Consider the following 19503-nt stretch of genomic DNA (forward strand, 5'->3'; position numbering starts at 1 on the left):
ATCCTGCAATATCTTTGGTTAACAAAAATATTACCATTTCAGATATTGTATTGACAACTGACCCACCATCATAAACAGTTCATGAAATAAAGTTCTGAACTTTTTCAACACTTTAGAAAGTTAAAATCCTCAAGGTGAAAACCAAATGGTGGTTATGTGAATAACTTTGAGGTACGCATTTCTAATCTAGAATCCCAGGCTAATGTTCTTGGGAAGTGGGTTAGAATCATGACTATTTCATCATGACTATGATGAAATTTGGATTTGATAAACATCAAGCCCAATAGTGACCATGTCACCACTGCCAATTGTTGTTAAAACTCAAGTGTGTGGTGCTGGAAAAGCACGGCAGGTCAGGCAGCATCCGAGGAGCAGGAGAATTGACACTTCGGACAGAAGGCCTTCATCAGGAGTGTTGTTAAAACTTATCTGGTTTACTGATGTCCTTGTGGAAAGACCTATCCTTATCCTTGTCTGGTCTGGCCTTTGTGACTCTAGACCCATAACAATGTGGGTCGCCCTTATCTGCCCTCTGGGTAATTGAGTTCAGACCAAGCCAGTGATGCCCAGATCCCATGACCAAACAAGAAAACACAGATTTTGTTGCTGCATAGAGGAACTATGCAGAATATTGCTCGAAAGATATGAGGAACAGGGCAATTTATACCTTGACATTTCAGCTGCTGTAGAAATGAGGCACCCAGCAATTTTTAAGAGAAACATTTTGCAGCATTTATTAAGATCTTTAAGATTGTTAGTGTCAGCGGTTTGTTCTAATCTTGAACTACATTTTGTAGCCAGTATCTACTTTTTTACTAAAACAACCTCTTTATTTTCTTCCCATCTCTGCCCTCACTGCTGAAAACATTGGCTCATAGCAGATAATTTTCTCAGGATTTTAGTAAACTTCAGCAACTCGTTGATGATGTGCTTTTCGTAATTCTGAAGTAGTCTCAACAGACTCTTTAACCATGTGGTGACGTTGCAACAAATCAGGTTATCATCCATTATGTGAAAACAGTTTCCTGCCTGGATGACAGACTGGTGAAGGAACCATTTTGCCTGTCCTCTACTGAGCTCAATCCTGGTAGATACCGTTCTAATACCTCCATGTAAAATCAAAGGAAAAAAGTTTTGGGAATACTTGACAGGTCAGGCAGCATTTGTGGTTAGGAACAGAGTTAACATTTAAAGTTGATGATTCTTCATCTGAACCGAATCTATGGTTGAGTTGGTTAAGTTGAAGGTTGCTTCTTCTGGTCAGTACAGTACCTCACAGCACGAGCAATTTGCCCAGTGAGACTCTGAAAGATACTGTTTTATGTTTCTGCTGTGTTTTGAATTAAAGTTGCAGCAATTCAATGCTTTATATCTCAGACATTACAAACCATTAAAAATCAGAAACAGCTGCCTTAGCTCTGCCTGTAGTACAACATACTTAACTCAGCTTTGGAATGGAGGTGGCTGATTCAGAAAATATCAAAATTGCACAATGGGCAAGTAGTTTTATTTCTGATTCAGAAAGCTCCATTCCTACAGCTGCTTGAATGCTGCGCATGCAGGTCTTAATCTGATGAAAGTGTTGTAGGCACCAACAGGTTAGAATGCTGACTCAGAAAGAAACAACGTCTTCGCTGTTTAAGAAAATAATATACAAAGTTGTATCTGAAGCTCTTGAAACTTCAATACTGGAAAAACCAAGGGGAAAACAAAAGTGTGGGCTTGTCTTTTGCCTCGTTAATAACCTGAAGAGTTACGGCCCAGTTGCCAGAATGTGGAACAGTGCACTTTAAACAATGCCTTACTGCAAGAAAGGTTAGCTCTTTCTAGGGCCATGTTAGAAGTTGCAGAGTGCTGATTTACAATTACTTCTGCACAGCTTGGTTGATGCAATAGGTAAATCATCCAGATTTAGATCTTCTATTTTTGGCCTTGCCCTGACATGAAGTTTCAGAGTTGAATTTCACTGAAAACGGAACACAATTTCCCCTCCAACAGCACTGACCGTTTGTCTGTGAGGTGAACAGTATCAACCTGAAAGTCAGGGCATGAAGGTAATAACAGGAGCAAAGTTTCACACTTAATGAGCATTTATTTACATCGATACACAATACAAACATGCACCCTAAACCACAAACAGCAGTTTTAGTTTGTTCCTCTGACAAGTGAATCTCATAACTCAGACATAAATGTAATATAGTAGGGGTAGATTGGTTTTGTGAAAACTGGCAAAATTACTTGTATTCATCATTTTAGATTGAGATTCAGTAACATTTCAGGGCTAGAAAGAGCTTTACTCTCTCCCAAACCATGTGTTGTACCTGTCCTAAGAGTGTTTGATGGGACAGTGTAGAGGAAGCTTTACCGGTACTGACCCTTGCTCTGGGCGTGTTTGACAATGTTTCATACCTCATGATCCATGTTCCAATCCTCAGGGCTAACATTAATTAACATAAGAGGGAGGAATAATCTGGAAGAATGAATTAGAGTAAGGAAGAGAGGGAATATTGCTGCACCTGGGCATTCCCAAGGGTTAGGAACGTAGAGAAAATTCCTCTGTTTCACTGGAGTATTCACGATTGAAGCTGGAGAATTTTATAAAGAATTAATCAGATCAGTGAGTTTGCAATGAATTGAAATAATGTAGTATTTTATAGTTGGATTTGCAGTAACCTGTGGACAGCTTTAATATTACAGAAGAACAATGAAACCACTTTCCTGAGAAGTTGCTTTGATTGCGCTGCCCTCTGGATCCTGGTGTTTACAACAAGCAGTGTGCATTGGAAAAGGATTAATAAATATTAAACACCCATGGGGGGTTATACTTTAATTATCTTGGCAGAAAAGTGCAGTGAATTTTGTGCTGGGAATTATTTCACAAAGTGAGGCTTTTACAATTGAAGGTACATGTGGAGAGAGGACAAAATAAGGAACAAAGCTTGGAAGCACCTAGTTTAAAGTTTACCACCTGGAAAAACAGTTAAATCCTAAAGGTTGGGACTAGTGACTGAGGGACAAGTATCTGGAGTTATGCATGATCTAATGTTGAGCTTGACCTTGTGAACTTTGTATTTCCTTCCCTAATTCCATATATTTTTATTTACCAATGGTAATTATTTTCATGTAAGAAGTTTTGCTTATTGTGATCTTCTGCCCCTGTTCTGTGTAAAAGGAATAAACTTCTAATTATCCATCTGTTTACTTTGATCTTCCCTCCTTTATCACCCTCTTTTGAAAGCACCTCTGTGCCTTTAATTACCTCCTCTCTGCTATTTTTGACTTGTAGCCAATATGAAATTTGAGTCTCATTGCAACAAAGTTATTTAAGAGCAGAGAACAACAACTTTTTAAAATCACTCTGGAAATGAAAGTTAAGTCTTACATTAATCAATTCTGTATCTAATCTCTCTCTTGAGCTGAGAGCTTGATCATCATGTGGCTTCGTACCCTGTTTCCTGAATTTATGCTTAAACTTTTATATGTTTGTGGCTAATGAATACATAAACATCTTTTGTTGCCTAATTATAGCTAAACATCCTGTATTTAAATCGTGGAAGTGATACAGAGGAAAGAGTAAGTCCGAGTGACAGAGCAAAGAATTAGAATTAATCACTGATACTTCTGGCATTTGCTGTCTATCATGAGAAAATAGCATGGGAGTTGTGAATAACTGATGCCACTGAAGTGACACAATCAGTTGCAAGTTAAGAGTAACATCTCAGTCTGGGCCTGGAGTCACATAGAGGCCTGGCTAAGTAAAGATTTCAGGTGCCTTTTTCGAAAGAACATCAGTGAACAAGTTGAGTTTTGACAATAATCCAGTGGCATCATTGTAACTTCTACTGACAATGGTCTTTATTTTTAGATATTCTTTAATTGAACTGAATTTCTCATTTATCGAAATGGGATGTGAAGTTTCAATCTCAGAATTTTTAGTCCAGATCTCTGGATTCCAAGTCTAGTAATATGTGTTCCTGTTGCACCCAATAGCTTTGTAGAAATCCAGTCTCTTTGATGTTGAAAGGAAATTACTGAAAAGGAGATTTGTATATTGAGCAGTGAGGATAAATTCAGACCATTGTTTCTTTTTTTCTTCTTAATCATTCACAGGATGAGGGAGTTGCTGGCGAGGCCAGCATATATTGCCCATCCTTCACTGTGATGCTGACACACTCTCAATTCTGGCACTCCCTTAGAGCTAGATTGCTGATGGTATAGTGTCCCCTTGAGGAAGGGCTTTTGCCCGAAACATCGATTTTCCTGCTTCTCGGATGCTGCCTGACCTGTGTTTTTCCAGCACCACTCTGATCTAAACTCTGGTGTCCCCCTTACAGTCTGGCTACTTGATGCTGTGGCACCCCTGTTGATCTGCTCCACCTGTGGTGCAGGCAGTCCTGGCGCAGTGTCCCCACGAACATTGCATTGGATCTATGCAAGTTATATTGGTGCTCAATGCACATTTAACAAGTTTTCTACCATATTCTTCTAGTTGAGCATCATTTGGCTTCCAATGTACAAAGAAACCGCTTGGTACAGAATGACCTGCAAATGGCTAAAAAGCTGCAAGAGGAGGAGAATAAGAAAGCCCAGATCCATCTTCAGAAACAGCAGCGAGAGATGTAAGCAATGGAATTTACTTATTTTACAAAATCTGTCTAAATGGTAAAGGCAGGATTGGAGAAGTGAGAATGAGATGAATCAATAAATGGGCTAGGGCATCTATGTTTTGATTTTGAAAGTCTGTAGACTGTCAGAAGGGCAATTAGTGACAAGGTTAGTTCCCTCCTGCTTTCTTAACCATCCTTCTCTTTCTCTCCTCTGTGTATCTGCCCCGGATTCTCTACTCCCCATTGTGAATTAAGGAACTTGCCGAAACATTGAGTGGTGAAGAGTAATCATGTCAATATTTGCATTCTTATTCAGAATAGTTGCAGAAACCCAACTTGTGCAGGGGAACTGTACTCGTACGCTGGTTAGTGCACTTTATGGAGGAAGAGGAATTTCTTTGAGCTCAGGTTTTTGGGTATTTTGTACAGACAGTGTTGATGTAGGAAGAAAGAGAAAGATTTTTGAAAAATAATTAATTACCCTGGATTGGGTTTAAAAGTAAAGGTAATATTTACTGTTTGGGGGGATCAGCTCCAATCTGAAGTAATAGCCACAGTCACAGGAATTTTGTTTCAATATTTGTTCCTGGAATGTGTTCAGTCTGGAAGGCTGGCATCTATTATACTTTCATGCTTGGCTTCAAGAAAGTGAAAAGTTTGCACCCCATGGGTCAAGTGAGTACTCTCTGCCTCATTGGCAGTGATGTTGGTGATCAAGTCGTAGAAAAAAATGATCAGGTAAGGATATAGAAACTATTTGTGTAAGTAGAGTTGGGCAAGGAATGTTGGTTGTTGGGTCTAATTAGCTTTTCCATTCCTCTCTGTTGGTATCTTGTTCAGTGCAAAACTAACATAAGTGTAATTTTATTTTAGACATATCTGGCAAGTGCACAGGACGACCAGTTGTAATTATGTAAATTTGTAAATGAAGGGCTGGAAGGTGATGCAGGCTTTCTACCAAGGGGCATTGAGAGTTAAGGAGATAGGAGAAGGACTGTTGCATCAACCTTGTTGCATATCAAGCAACCTTTTTCAATCGTGTTTCATTGGATTCCCTGTGTGGGGAGAAGAGACCTTCTGAAAAGTTCAAATCTTCAATAATATTCCCAAATTGTTCTGGCATTCTTCTACTCTGGTAGTATTTTTTCTGGACTATTATTATGTCATTGTGTACTGAGTTTTTATTCAATGTTTCATGCTCAGCTGACTCATGCTTTTAATTGCAGGGAGCGTTGGGACAATCAGATGGCTCAAGTGATTCAGGATGAACTGACACTGGAAAGTGAGAAAAAGCGACGCCAGGAGGAGAAAGATGAGGTAGGAGTCTGTGGGGTGACAGTAATTTTTCCATGCTCCAGAGTTCTACCTGACCAGTGTTATGAGATGGAAGCTGAATTATAATACAGTAGAACGAGTGGAATGAAAGTTCTGAAAACCAACAGGAAGCTGCACACTAAGTGAAGTCTTCCAGCGAAAGTCTGCAAAGCATAATGCTCTTTTCGCTTCTCATATGATTAAATGTTATTGCAGTTTGTATTTGCAGATTGAAATGCCAGCACATAATTGATTTTAGTGTGTGATTGTAAATATTGGAAAAATTTTGAAGAGCAGAGTTGTTGAGATGATTCATGGATCTAATCCACATCATAGTTTGCTGTTTATATGTCAACCATGTCCATCCTTTATATTGCATGCTGTAATTACTTCAGTGTGCTGATATTGCCAGGTTTAAAGACTGCACTTTAAGTAATTGGCTTGTGCACCTGACCACAATGTAGCACTCTGTCAGACTATCCTTCAGCTTGGCTCTTTCACTCACTGTAATTAGTTTTCCATCTCTACTCTTCACCCGTCTCTTGAAGGTGCCAGCGGACTGATCCCAAAGCCTGTAGAGTAAGCATGTTTAGGATCACAAAACCAGAATTAGAGACAGGAATAAATGATTTGGTTCCTCTGGTCTGCCACTGCAATCCATAAAATCTGTTTGTGACCTCACCTCCTTTCCTGACTGTTCCCCCTAATAGATCAAAAAGCCTTGAGTATATTCAATGACCCAGCCTCCACTGCTCTGTGGGGAGAGAATTTCACAAACAAATGACTTTTTGAGAGAAAAAATTCTTATTTCTGTCATAAATGGGCAAAACCTTGTTTTTAAACTGTCCCCCATTTCTAGGCCATTGCCAATCCACCCACAAGGGGAAATACCTTCTCAGTACTGTATATACCCTGTCAAGTCTCCTCAGGATCTGATATATTTAAAAAAAAGATCATGATGAAGGGCAGATGCTAGCATGAATCAGTGAGGCAGATTGGCCTGATTTGTTGATAATACTGTAAAACATAGGAGAAGTCCATTCAGTCTATTGAGTTTATTCTGTCATTCAGTGAGATTGCGGGTGTGTGATGATCCTCAACTCAACTTTTCTGCCTTATCCACATAGTCCCTGAGTTCCTTAACAATTAAAACTCTGTCTCAGCCTTGAATATGCTTAACAACCTAACCTCGACAGCTTTCTGTCATAAAAAATTCCACAAATTCGTTATCTCCTGAAAAAGAAATTCCTCCTCTTCTCTGGCCCAACTAAGTGAAACCTTGTACCAAAATTATATTGGCTGGTCCTCTTCCACAAGGGGAAACAACCTTTTCTGTATTCACCCTTTCAAACCCATGAAGAATCTTACATCTTTCAAGAAGGACACCTCTCATTTTCCTAAACTTCAATAAGTAAATGTGTACAGCTTGCTCAATCTCTCCTGGTAAAGAAAATCCTGCCATACCTGGAATCAATCTAATCCTTACTGCCTCCAATGCCAGTTTATCTCTCCATATGGAAAGGGATCAAAACTGTTCACGGTTTTCTAGCTGTAGTCTGACTGGTGCCCTGAACAGTTTTAGCAAGGCATCCCTACTTTTCTATCCCATTCATAGAGTCATAGCGAAATACAGGACGGAAACAGACTCTTCGGGCCAACTCCTCCATGCCAACAGATATCCTGGATAAACCTAGTTCGATTTGCCAGCACTTGGCCCATATCTCTTTAAACCCTTCCCAGTCATATATCCATACAAATGTTTTTTAAATTTTGTAATTGTACTGACCTCCATCACTTCCTCTGGCAGCTCATTCCAAACACACACTACTCTCTGCGTGAAAAAAAGTTGCCCTTTAGGTCCCTTTTAAATCTTTCCCCTCTCACCTTAAACCTTTGCCCTCTAGTTTTGGACTACCCCACCCCAAGGAAAAGACCTTGTCTATTTGTCTATCATGCCCCTCATGATTTTATTAACCTCTGTAAGGTCATCCCTCAGCTTCCGATGCTGCAGGGAAAACAACCCCCAGCCTATTCAGCCTCTATCTATAGTTCAAATCCTCCAAACCTGGCAACGTCCTTGTATATCTTTTCTGAACCCTTTCAAGTTTCACAACATCCTTCCTACAGCAGGGAGACCAGAACTGCACACAGTCTTCCAAAAGTAGCCTAACTAATGTTCTGTACAGCCACAACATGATTTCCCAACTCCTATACTCAATGCACTGACCAATAAAAGAAAGCATACCAAACGGCTTCTCACTAAACCGTCTACCTGTGAGTCCACTTTCAAGGAACTGTGAAATTGCACTCCAAGGTCACTTTGTTCAGCAACACTCCCCAGGACCTTTCCATTAAGTGTATAAGTTGTGCTCTATTTTGCCTTTTGAAAATGCAGCACCTCACATTTATCTAAATTAAACTCCATCTGCCACCCTCTGCTCTCAGGCTAATCTGATCCAGATCCCGTTCTCCTCTGAGGTAATCTGCTTTGCTGTCCACCACACCTCCAATTTTGATATCCAACATTTAATTTACATTCTCTACTATCCACGGAACTTGTATGCTAGCATTTTATGATTTCTGAATGAGGACCCCGAGATCCCTCTGTGCCACTGTTTTTTGCAGTCGTTGTCCTCCATTTAAATAAAATTTAGTTCTTCTATCCTTCTTTCCATGGTGCAAAGTAGCCCATTTTTCCATGTTATATTCCATCTTCCAAGCTTTTGCTGACTCACTTCACCTGCCTGTATGCCTTAAAAGATTCTTTGTGTCATTCTCACCACTTTGCTACTTTTGTGCTATTTGCCAACTTAGCTATAGTACATTTGCTTCCTTCATCCAAGACGTTCATTTATATTATCAAAAACTGTGAACTCAGCAGTGTGCTGTGGTACTCCGCTAATTGCAGGTTACCATCGTGAAAATGCTTCATTCCTCACTCCCCTGAAAAGCAAATTCTAATACTTTCCTCCAATAGATGCTAACTGCCCTACAGTTAACTGTTTTTTGTTTTCCTTCCTTTCTGAGTAAGTGTTACATTGTCAGTTTTCCAATCCCTGAGACTTTTTGCAGAAACAAAGGATACTTAGTTCTAGTTCATCCACTGTCTCTGTAGGTATTTTTAATACCCTAGGACGCATCCCATCATTTCCAGGAGAGTAGTCGTTATTTAGGCCCCGTTGTTTTCCTAGTAATCGTTATTGTATTTATTCCCCCCACTCTTTTTTGCCCCTGGTTTATCTAATATTTTTGGAATGCCTTCTACACTGAAGGCTGATGTAAAGTATTTATTCAACTCTTGTCATTTCCTGTTCCTTATTGTGAAGTGACTTTGAGTTTTATATATTAAGTTTTCCAGTACTTCATCCAAGTGGCTGTTTACGTTGAAACCCTGCCCATCGGGTGTCAGCCTCAATTGAGAGAGCCTGGTCCTGTTTCTTGTCCAATATCCACTTGCACCTTCAGCAAGATTTGTTGCTTAGTAACTGGCAGTAGTGAAGCATTCTCTAGTTTTCCTGCCACAAACTCTGGGAGCTGTGGCCAATGGTGGTACTACTGTCATTTTTGGATAAACCAGAGCTCATCCAGTTTTGTACTGCTCAGTAATTGCACAATACATTTACCAGCTAAACCACACAAAACTGCTATCAACTCTGCCATCTATCCGTAAGAACAGTTCAATATTTTATGATCAGTGCCATAAAAATCTCAGAACACAGAAGGAGGTTGCTCGGGACACATGCCCAAAGTTCAAAAAGTGCTGATTCCTTTAATCGCACTGTCCAATTAGTTCAACTTTACTTTACTTTTCCCATAGCCCTACCAATTAATTTTGAAGTTTGTATCCAGGAACTGGAATTTTTCTTCTTTGACCTCACGTTTATTCAGCTGCAGTAAATTTGATTTTGGGGATATGGATGTGACTGGCGGCTAGCATCTATTCTCCAGTTGCCCTGGGAAACGTTGTGAGCTGCCTTTTTGAACAGTTCTTGAAGCACAAGCACACCCACACAGCTGTAAGGAAGGGAGTTTCAGAATTTTCACCCAGGGATGGTGAACAATGAGTGATATAATTCCAAAATATGAATGGTGTCTGACTTGGGGAGGAGCTTGTAGATGGTGGCTTTATCCTTCTAGATGGTAAAGTCATGGGTTGGTTAGGTACTATTGAATGAGCCTAGGTGAGTTGCTGCCATGCATCTTTTATATGGTACACCCTTTTGCTACTATTCCTTAGTGGAGAAGAGGGTGAATATTGAATGATAGATGGGGTGTCAATCAAGTGGTTTGTTTTGTCTTCACTGATGTTGAGCTTCTTGAGTGTTGATGGAGCTGCACCCAACCAGGCAAATGGAAAGTATTGTGAAGACCACATCTTTTTATTTTTCTTTACTTTGGATTATGGTCCAAAATGGGAAAAGGATGCTGCATTTGTAAGAACAGGTTAGTGGAACGTAATGTGAAATGTGTTTATTCATGCAGTGGCAAATGTTGTTTAAGACACCATCGTAACGGGTGTATGCTTACAGCGCAAGCTTCACCTCGAAATGGATTGCTGATTGATTTGTGCAGTCAGGATCTGTTCTGGAGGCCAGGATTTATCAGCAGGACGGTAGCTCTCTTTTTGGCTTCTAGGCAGGTGAACAGAATGAATCATACAGGGGCAGAAGTCTCTAAACTGCAGCAGAGAAAATTTCTTTTCCTCCAAAAGAACCAAAGCCTGCAAGATGGCTTGCTATTCTTAGCTTTTGTTCAGTGACTGATGGATTGTGCAGTTCGAGTGCCAACCACCCTGTGTATTCTGTGAAGAACTCTATGTATCTGCAAATAAACAGCTCGTAGAACCATGCAATACAGCTCTTCGGCCCATGGATTCTGTACTACCAAGACTGGAGGCGAGATATTCTTGGAAGAGTAAAAGGGAACATCTCTTCAAATCCTGTGACAGGTGCTTTTGAGCTTGCTCAGTATTTGTTCTCCACTATACCATTTGTATTTGTTTGCTGTGCATGTAGGAGTTTATGGAGTAAGTGTTAGAATTTCGTTGAGTAGGTTTTATATTAAAACTTAATATTTTTGTTTGCCTGTAGTTGGAATTGAGTCATTTGTAATAAATTATAATTATTTTACAGAAACATGACCAGTGTTTTCTCTATCTATCAGGCAAGTAATTTAGAGACTGAGATAATATGAAGAAACCTTTAAATTCTGTGACAACTCTGCGAGTAGTGGGTCTTGAGTATCAGCAAACTTTCCCAAGTGAGTCAGAATAGTATTCCATCACACACCTGACTTGTAGATGACAGGTCAAGATTGAGGAGACAGGAGGTGAGTTACATTCTACAAGATCCCTAGCCCCTTCTGTGTTCTTGTAGTGACAGTATTTATGTGGCTCGTCCATTTCATCGAGGAATCCCCGTGGATGTCGATAGTGTGTGATTCAGTGACAGTATTACCATTGAATGTCAAGTGGTGATGGTTTAGAGTCTCTGCTTCCATTTGTTGTCAATAGATTTTGATATCCATGCAGAATCGTCCTTTGTGTCTGTGTTGAAAATTGAGTTGATTGCTGATGAGGTTGAGGAAAATAATTGACCTTTATAACAGCTGTGTAATACTCCAGCTCTTTCATTCCCAGAATGAGGAATTTTGTACTCCTTTGTGCATTCAATTGCATTTCAAAGTCCGTGTTTAGCTTCGGTCTCTCACTAAATTCCAATTCATCCTGCTACAGCTTTGGCCTCACTGGAACACTGTATGGACTTCAGATAATTCTCACAAAGACGCCCCTCATGCAGTAGAGCATTGGATTTTTTTGGCGAGGGATTCACTTGATGAATTAAGCACATGTCCACAGTTATTTAACTTGGGAAATAATATTGGGTGATCTACGTCTTAAAAAATATCAAGAATTCAACAAATCCCAGCCTCCTTTACATATCCCCCATCACAGAATCCACTCTACCCATCTTTTCTCTGCTTCCACCCAAGCTGTTGCTTTCGCTCCAGATATGTTTGCTCATCAGATGTTAGCTACGTTCTCTCCAGGAACCACTTAATTGCCTGTTGAATTTATTTACTTGGGTTCGTTATTCCTCATTCCAAGGTTCAGCCAAAGTTTCTTTCCTCTTCCAGAATTGCTTCCTGAGCAATCCAGTCAGTAATTTGGGAGATGCTTCTCTTCATTCCCAATAATGGCTTGAATTATTTCTGCCAGCACCTGGACTGATAATTCCAATATTACTCATGGTGTCAACTAATTAGACTTGACTTTGAAGGAGTATGCTTTACAGAGGATGATGCGACACTCAGTGCAGCATAACTGCTCCTGCAAATATTGGATCAGACTTGGCAACTTGTAGTTTGTGGACATCTGAGTAAAGTTTTGCCAGTTATGCTGAGGCCTAGGCACTGTGTGGAGTATCTGTCACAGTCAGAGGTAATGTGATGCTATTTGTACAATTGGTCCAGGACCTAGGTTTGTGACTGACTGACTGGCTTCCAGAGGAATTAACAGACAAGGTTATTTCCAAAATAGTCAATCACTGGGATTGCCCTCTGCTTAATAGTTGAAAGAGAAGTTTACCTCACACTAAAAAGTTTCAAGATTCGCATGGCATCAGTTCTATTTTCAAAATGTATTTCTGTTTGCCTATCCTGGGCACCCCTTTCACCCTCTCCAGCAACATCTTCCATTGTGCATTCTGGTTTATTGCAGAATTCCTGTTACTCTAATACAAGGTGAGAATCTAAAGAGGGATATGATTTGACTGTTGAGTCAGCAGTTTGGGAGTTCTGGAGAACTGCTTCAGGTAGTCAGAAAGAAAGGATGCTGTAGGCACTTTCCATTTATATCGCAATGGTAACTTCTTGAAATGAGGTCAGTACAGCACTGTGCAGTTTGCAGCATTTAAACTATAAATATTCAAATGCTGCTTCAAACAGTTTACAGCTCTGCTAGCCATTAATAACAAACCTCTAAGCATGTATTTCCCATCGTATTTTGTAAAGATTCAAGTATTACTTTAACGCTCAGTTGTCTAGTACTGTAACATGTTGCAAGTACATTGGAAATGATGGTTTATTTTTAGCCATTGATACGGAAAGTGTCTGAAGAAATGTTGTTGGAATGTCTGGATAGCAAAAAAATCAAGGATACAATTAGTTTTGGGGAGTTTAACGTTATGTTTCCATTGTGATATAATTAAGGGTCTTTGTAAAGTGATTTTGCTGCTTCTACATTCATTAAGTCTACATGGGACACAAATACCGGGGGATAATTTGACAATTGTCTTGCTTTGCAATTATGCTGCTTCAGCTGCAATCGGCAGGCAGATGATACCAATCTTGTTGACTGATTTGAATATTCACCCTTGGATCCTAAAGGTACTGGTTTGGGTTATGTTTGTGCCTACAGATTCCACCTGCCTTCAAGCACCTTCCTCCGAGGATAGGATTGTTCAGCCATGAAAAATTTCAATGCTGAAATGATCTTATCCAAAGCTAACACACAATTTTTTCTTCCTGTGGGATGTGGATATTGCTTGTGTTTTTTTTATTTTTAGTTCATTTTTACACCTGTGACATTCAGCAAAGGAGTCAAGGATTATGGGAAAAGGCAGGAAAGTGGAGTTGAGGATTATTAGATCAACCATGATCTCGTTGAATGGCAATGCAGACCCAAAAGGCCAAATGGCCTGCGTTTGCTCCTCTGTCTTAAGGTTGGATTGTGCTGTTCTCCAAATCAAGTGGTGCATTTATCTATTGACCTTTTTTTGCTGGGTTATGGTTTCTTTTATGTTGGGTGCCTTTAGCTTCTTGAAATGGCAGTGTCTGTGTTTAACTCTGTCTGACCAGGCTACTTGTGGGTAAGGGCCAGATCAGATTGTTTATATGTGTACACGCTATTAATGGTTTGCTGAGTATTGATTAGGGAGTAACTGCTTTGTAGTACAGGCACTGAGACCATTGCTAAGTTAGCTTATATACCTACGCTTTATGGACTGGTTCTAGGATCAAGTCTTTCCTGATTTGCAGTCCCTGTGCATAGGCTGGGGAGGGTGGAAACAAGCATTTCGGTTTTGTGTGATAATATCTCTCTGATGTTGAACATAACTTTAAAGTGTCTCTTTCTAAATTTCTTCTCATAGGCTATTGCTCGGAAACTCCAGGAGAAGGAAGAAAAGTTGAGACGGAAACATCAACAGGAAAAGATAGGCCATGATCCATGTGATGTTGGCTTCGAAGAAAATGGAGGTAATACTTCAAAACACATTCTGCTGATCCTTTTAAAAAGGAATAACGTGTGATTCTGGGTGTAACACTGTGTGAAAGAGATCAGTTAATTCAACCAACTGGAACGTCTTCAACTTGCAGAATTGGAGCTTCCTGTACATTCAGCTACAGGATCTGCTGTGTTAGTGCATTTTGGATTGTTCTCTGAGAGAACTGAATGAAAATGGAGCTGCTGTTACCCATTTACCAGTGGCTTCCACAGGATGAATTATTAGCTGGCTGAGTTCAAATAACAGCATCTTGTGGTCCCTTTGTGATTGTGGGAAATGTCATGGAAATCAGCAGTTCTTGGGCTTGTTCATAGAATAATGTGGTAGCCACCCTGCGGGTGAATGGCTGGTATGTCAGTGCATTCACTAGTGTATGGTTCTGGTGGTGGTGGTGGTATACACTTGTGCTTGGTGATGGGTCTGTGGTGGAAATCAGTGAATGATTGAGATTATTACATCTGCTCAGTTCAGCATTTACTGCAAAGATCAGGATGATTAAAAGCTTCCGGAAAAAGCTTAACGTTGCAGTTTTTTCTGCTCAGTCAGCAGCACTGATCAATCTTCATGATTTGCTGTTTCTATCCTGGTTGTGTCTTTCTATCCTGCTTGCATTTCTATCATGTTGAATGTTATTTCATGTCTTAGTTTTGTTCAACCTGTTTTGTTTTATACTTGGATCCTGTAGTGCCTGCCCGTGATCCCCACATTCCTGCTCCCCCCAACATCTGCAAGTGCAATTTCTTAATTAACTACCACTGCATTGGTAAACCTGATCCAGTTGCTAAACTGTTCATCTTGTTTCTTCTACACCCTCACCAACATGTAAAAGCACTGTAGAGTCAGACAGAGTAGTAATGTTCCACAATTCAATTCTTCTTCAGTTAAATTAGTGCTAACAGCCAGGCCTGGACACTTGATCCTAGGACTAAGAATTTGAAAATCAAACTCTTGATTGTTTATCTGGTGACCTGCAAGATCTCCTAACATGTGATTTAGTATTTCTCATTCATGCATCCAGATCACTCTCATTAAATGAAAGTGACTAATGAAGAATTATCTCCCATCGGAAGGGTTAGATTATAATGAAAAGGCTAGTTCAAAGGCCATGAATGCTGCAACAACTAACTCCCTTTCTAACTCCTGAGCACTTGTCCATTATATATAAGGCACCTGTCAGGAGTATGATAGAAGATGCCTCGCTTGACTGGATGAATTCGACTTGAGAGACGCAACACCACACAGAATAAAACAGCCTGCTACATTGTCATCCCATCCACCACCTTCAACATATAGCAGATAGTGAGAACAGTGTGTACTGCAACAACTTGCTATCCTCTGACAGCAGCTTCCTAGAAGGGCAAGGGTAGCAAATGCTTTGGAGCACCACCGCCTGTAAGTGACTGAGTTAGAGCAACTTTGCCATTCATAGAGTCACGGAGATGTACAGCATGGAAACAGACGCTTCTGTCCAACTCATATATGCTGACTAGATATCCTAAAATAATCTAGTCCGTTTGCTAGCACTTGGTCCATATTCCTCTAAACCTTTCCTATTTATATACCCATCCAGATGCCTTTTAAATGTTGTAATTGTACCAGCCTCTACCACTTCCTCCGGCAGCTGATTCAATACACGCACCACACTCTGCATGAAAAGTTGCCCCTTAGGTCCCTTTTAAATTGTTCCCCCTCACCCTAAACCTCTGGTCTCTAGTTCTGGACTCCCCAACCCCGGGGAAAAAGACCTTGTCTATTTACCCTTCTGTTATCCCTCATTATTTTGTAAACCTGTATAAGGTCACCCCTCAGCATCCAACGCTCCAGGGAAAACAATTCCAGCCTATTCAACCTCTCCCTATAGCTCAAATCCTCCAACTCTGGAAGCTTCCTTGTAAATCTTTTCTCAACCCTTTCACAACATCCTTCTGATAGGAGGGAGACCAAAATTGCGGACAATAACCCCTTCACTGTCACTGCTTTAAAATCTTGGCATGCTGTTCTTAATATTTAGGATGGCACTAGTTCTAAAGGGAACTTGCCATCACTTTATTCCGAGTAGTAAATGTTGGCCTAGCCAGTGGCACCAACATCTAATGAACAAAAAAAAACTTCAACAATGCATCTTACTGGCTAGACCATATCTGGGCCTGTGTTCAGCTCTGGACTGTATACTTCCATGTGATGCATTGCCCTTGGAAGAGTGATTAGGGTTAGGGCAATTCACCAGAATGTTACAAAGACTCCAAAATTAGATTGTGAAAAGATATTTACATAAACACTGCATGCGTTCCCTGGAATATAGAAGGTTAAGTGATGTTATGTTTGAAGTTACACTATTTGGCAAGTAACTGGTATGTTTGGTTAGAAGCTCTTTTTCTACTGATGAAGGAAAGTGTTACAATGGAATCTGATCATATAATCAGTGCCAGGAGCCACAATAACGAAAAATTGAGGAAACCCGTCATGCAAAGAGTGGTATATCTGAAACATTCTTCTACAGAAAGCAGTGGATGCTGTGACTCTATCAATAGTTTTAAATCGGTGATCAATAGCTTTTTGCTATACAAGAATATAGAGAGATATTGAGCTAAGACAGATTTATGAAATTAGGCTACATATCAAACATGATCTCATAGAAAAGTGGAACAAAGTATTGAGAATCTGGCTGCATCCTAGGCCTGTGTTCCTCCCCTTAACTAATTGCACAGTTTGAATTGCCATTGCACTTTATATAGAAATCAGGTTTAACCTTAGACTCGTATTGAAATTTGGAGTCAGTAATTAACCCTGTTTGGTTACTCCATTTGACCTAACTGTCTACTATATCTGATTAAAGCTTTCATGTATACCTGGCTGTTGATCCACCTGCATGTTGCTTTGTTAATTCTGCACATTTCCATGTTCAATATGAAGCTTAATTCACCTACTGGTAGCTATTTGTACATGACAAGTATGTTTCTGGAATTAGCACCAAGGTATGGGTGAGGAATGAAAAGTGGTCATTTTTAATGGTGTACTGACATTCACCCGCATGGCTTTCCTGTGAGCATGTCCTGTAGGTTTGTGTTTTAACATTAATTTCCTCTGTTCAAGTTTCCCCCTCATTTTTTGTGTCTAACATTTGCTAACAAGTTTTCATATCCTATTGTGCCCATGTGTTACTCAGATCACATGAAAAGCAGAGTGCGCAAGCACGATAGAAACAGCAAGAATGGAAATGATTGCCATAGAAATAGAGATTTAAGGTACAAAAGGGACAATCACCTGACGTTACCAGCAGAACCAAGCTCAAAATCTCGAGTTGATGACTGGGCCATGGAGCCAACAACACGTGGCCCCAACGAGAAGTCCCGTTATTCAGAAACTGTGTGGAATGATGATTATCCAGATGCTAATACTCGAAAGCTTGAGAACCATTCTCGCAAGAAGGAGGCACCAAGGAGACCACCACCCCCTGTTCTAAATGCAACCCCTGAGGCAGCTTCTAACTACTATAGTCAGGGTGCACGCCCAAAGGCCATTGCAGTTCGAGATAAGTGCTGTGACTTGCCTGAGCGTAATGTTTACTGCCGGCAGGCCACTGATAAAATTTCTCAAGATTGTAGACCTGAAACCCTAGGTGCTTGTGCCCCTAGTCCCGAGGAGCTCCTGGGAAGAGAACACGAAAGTGGTGAAGACAACAAGCTGTCAAGGAAGGCAAGGCAGCGAGCAGCACGTTCACAGTCACCTGACCAACGGAACGAGAGCAATCACTACAACCAGGAAAAAGGTAGTAACATTTGTTTGTGTTTATATTTACATTTGGAGTCCATAACATTCCTTTTGGTATCTCAGTCTTGTACTTGAATTTAAACAGCAAATTTGATGAAGAAAAGTGTTTTCCTTGATGTGCCGCTAGTCGTGGCACCCACTCTTTCTGTGTATATGGTGAGGTTAAATTATTTGCAGTACAATTATGGCAATGCCATTATAGAGGTTGGTCTCTGGGACCTTTTAGCAGAGATTGCTATTGGAGAAAAAGCTGAATTAACTAGAAATCCAGGAAGTATCGAGAATAATAGCATGAAAATGGTCACTCTGATTCACGATCAACAATGTTCTCTTTAAATTGCTGTAATACATGACAATGTAGCAGCACAGCTGTGACATCCAGCACAACAAACAGTGATCAGCATTCCTTTTGGGATGCCCTGTGTCAAATTAAAGGAACCGCAATGCAACAACCAGGCTGTATATAACAATGAAAAAATGAAGAAACACTGCTGATGAGTGTTTAGACCTTCTTTCTAGCCCTGTCCCCATATGTTGGAAGTGAAATTCCTGTTAATAAGAACAAAAGGAAGAGGAGCAGGAGTAGAACATCAGTATTTAAGCCTGCTGTGCCATTTAGCATTTCAGCACCATTATTCTGCACTAACCCTATTTCCTATGTTTTTAATAAGTAGGAATCTATTGATTTCAGTTTTGAACACACTCATGACTCATCCTCCACTACCCTCTGGGACAAAAATATTCTAAAGATTCTCTACCCTCTTAAGTGTAGAAATTTTTACTCATCTTAGTAGTAAATGAACTGTCCCCTATTCAGTGACTCAGTGCCCTGATTCTAGTCCTTTCAGCTTGGAGCAACATCCTACATCGACACACTCACGCCCTGCAAGAATTGTGCATGTTTGAATTAGACCATTTCGCATTCTTCCAAACAGCAGAGAAAACTGGCTCAGTCTGTTTAAGTTTTAGAATTGTAGAATCTTTCAAGTGCAGATAGAGGCCGTTCAGCCCATCAGGTCTGCACCAACCCTCTGAAGAGCATCCCACCCAGATGCCCCCATGCCCACTTTACTATGCCCACTTTACCATGGCTAACCCAAGTACCCTGCACATCCCTGGGCATTACAGGCAATTTAGCATGGCCAATCCGTCAAACCTGCACACCTTTGGACTATGGAAAGAATCTGGAGCACCCAGCGGAAACCTACGCAGACACTGGGAAAATGTGCACGCTCCACACATACAAGTTGCCCAAGGCTGGAATCAAATTCACTACTGTAAGGCAGTAGATACAAAGAGGCAATAATTTGGACAGGTGTGTAGAAGGCATTAATAAATTCTCTTCACATAGTAAGGTGTCTAATTTAGGTCTCACCAACTGGCTTGGATCCAGATTTATGTTGATAGTAGAGCATAATTGCCGAAAGACAAAGATTGTAAACTAAGTCAACCACCGAGAATGCTGCAGAAACTCGCAGGTCTGGTAGCATCTGTAGAGAGAGAAACAGTATGATCACTATTGGATT

The 19503-nt window shown here is 40.4% G+C and overlaps 1 protein-coding gene across 2 annotated transcripts in view; it reads left to right on the top strand.

Annotated features, from left to right (window-relative positions):
* Positions 1-19503, top strand: part of ccdc50a (coiled-coil domain containing 50a) — a 99616-nt gene that overhangs the window by 43126 nt on the left and 36987 nt on the right. Inside the window, exons 3-6 of one of the 2 annotated variants that reach the window (XM_087993409.1) lie at positions 4490-4619; positions 5834-5924; positions 14072-14177; positions 17373-17975. In XM_087993409.1, coding sequence (XP_087849535.1) covers positions 4490-4619; positions 5834-5924; positions 14072-14177; positions 17373-17975 — 930 coding nt within the window. The remainder of the gene's footprint in view (positions 1-4489; positions 4620-5833; positions 5925-14071; positions 14178-17372; positions 17976-19503) is intronic. The other variant, XM_087993410.1, reaches the window with a different exon arrangement.

The sequence above is a fragment of the Chiloscyllium plagiosum genome, unplaced genomic scaffold (genome assembly GCF_037043375.1).
Source record: "Chiloscyllium plagiosum isolate Xiang-an unplaced genomic scaffold, Cpla_swu_hap1 HiC_scaffold_13, whole genome shotgun sequence".
NCBI classification, from domain to species: domain Eukaryota; kingdom Metazoa; phylum Chordata; class Chondrichthyes; order Orectolobiformes; family Hemiscylliidae; genus Chiloscyllium; species Chiloscyllium plagiosum.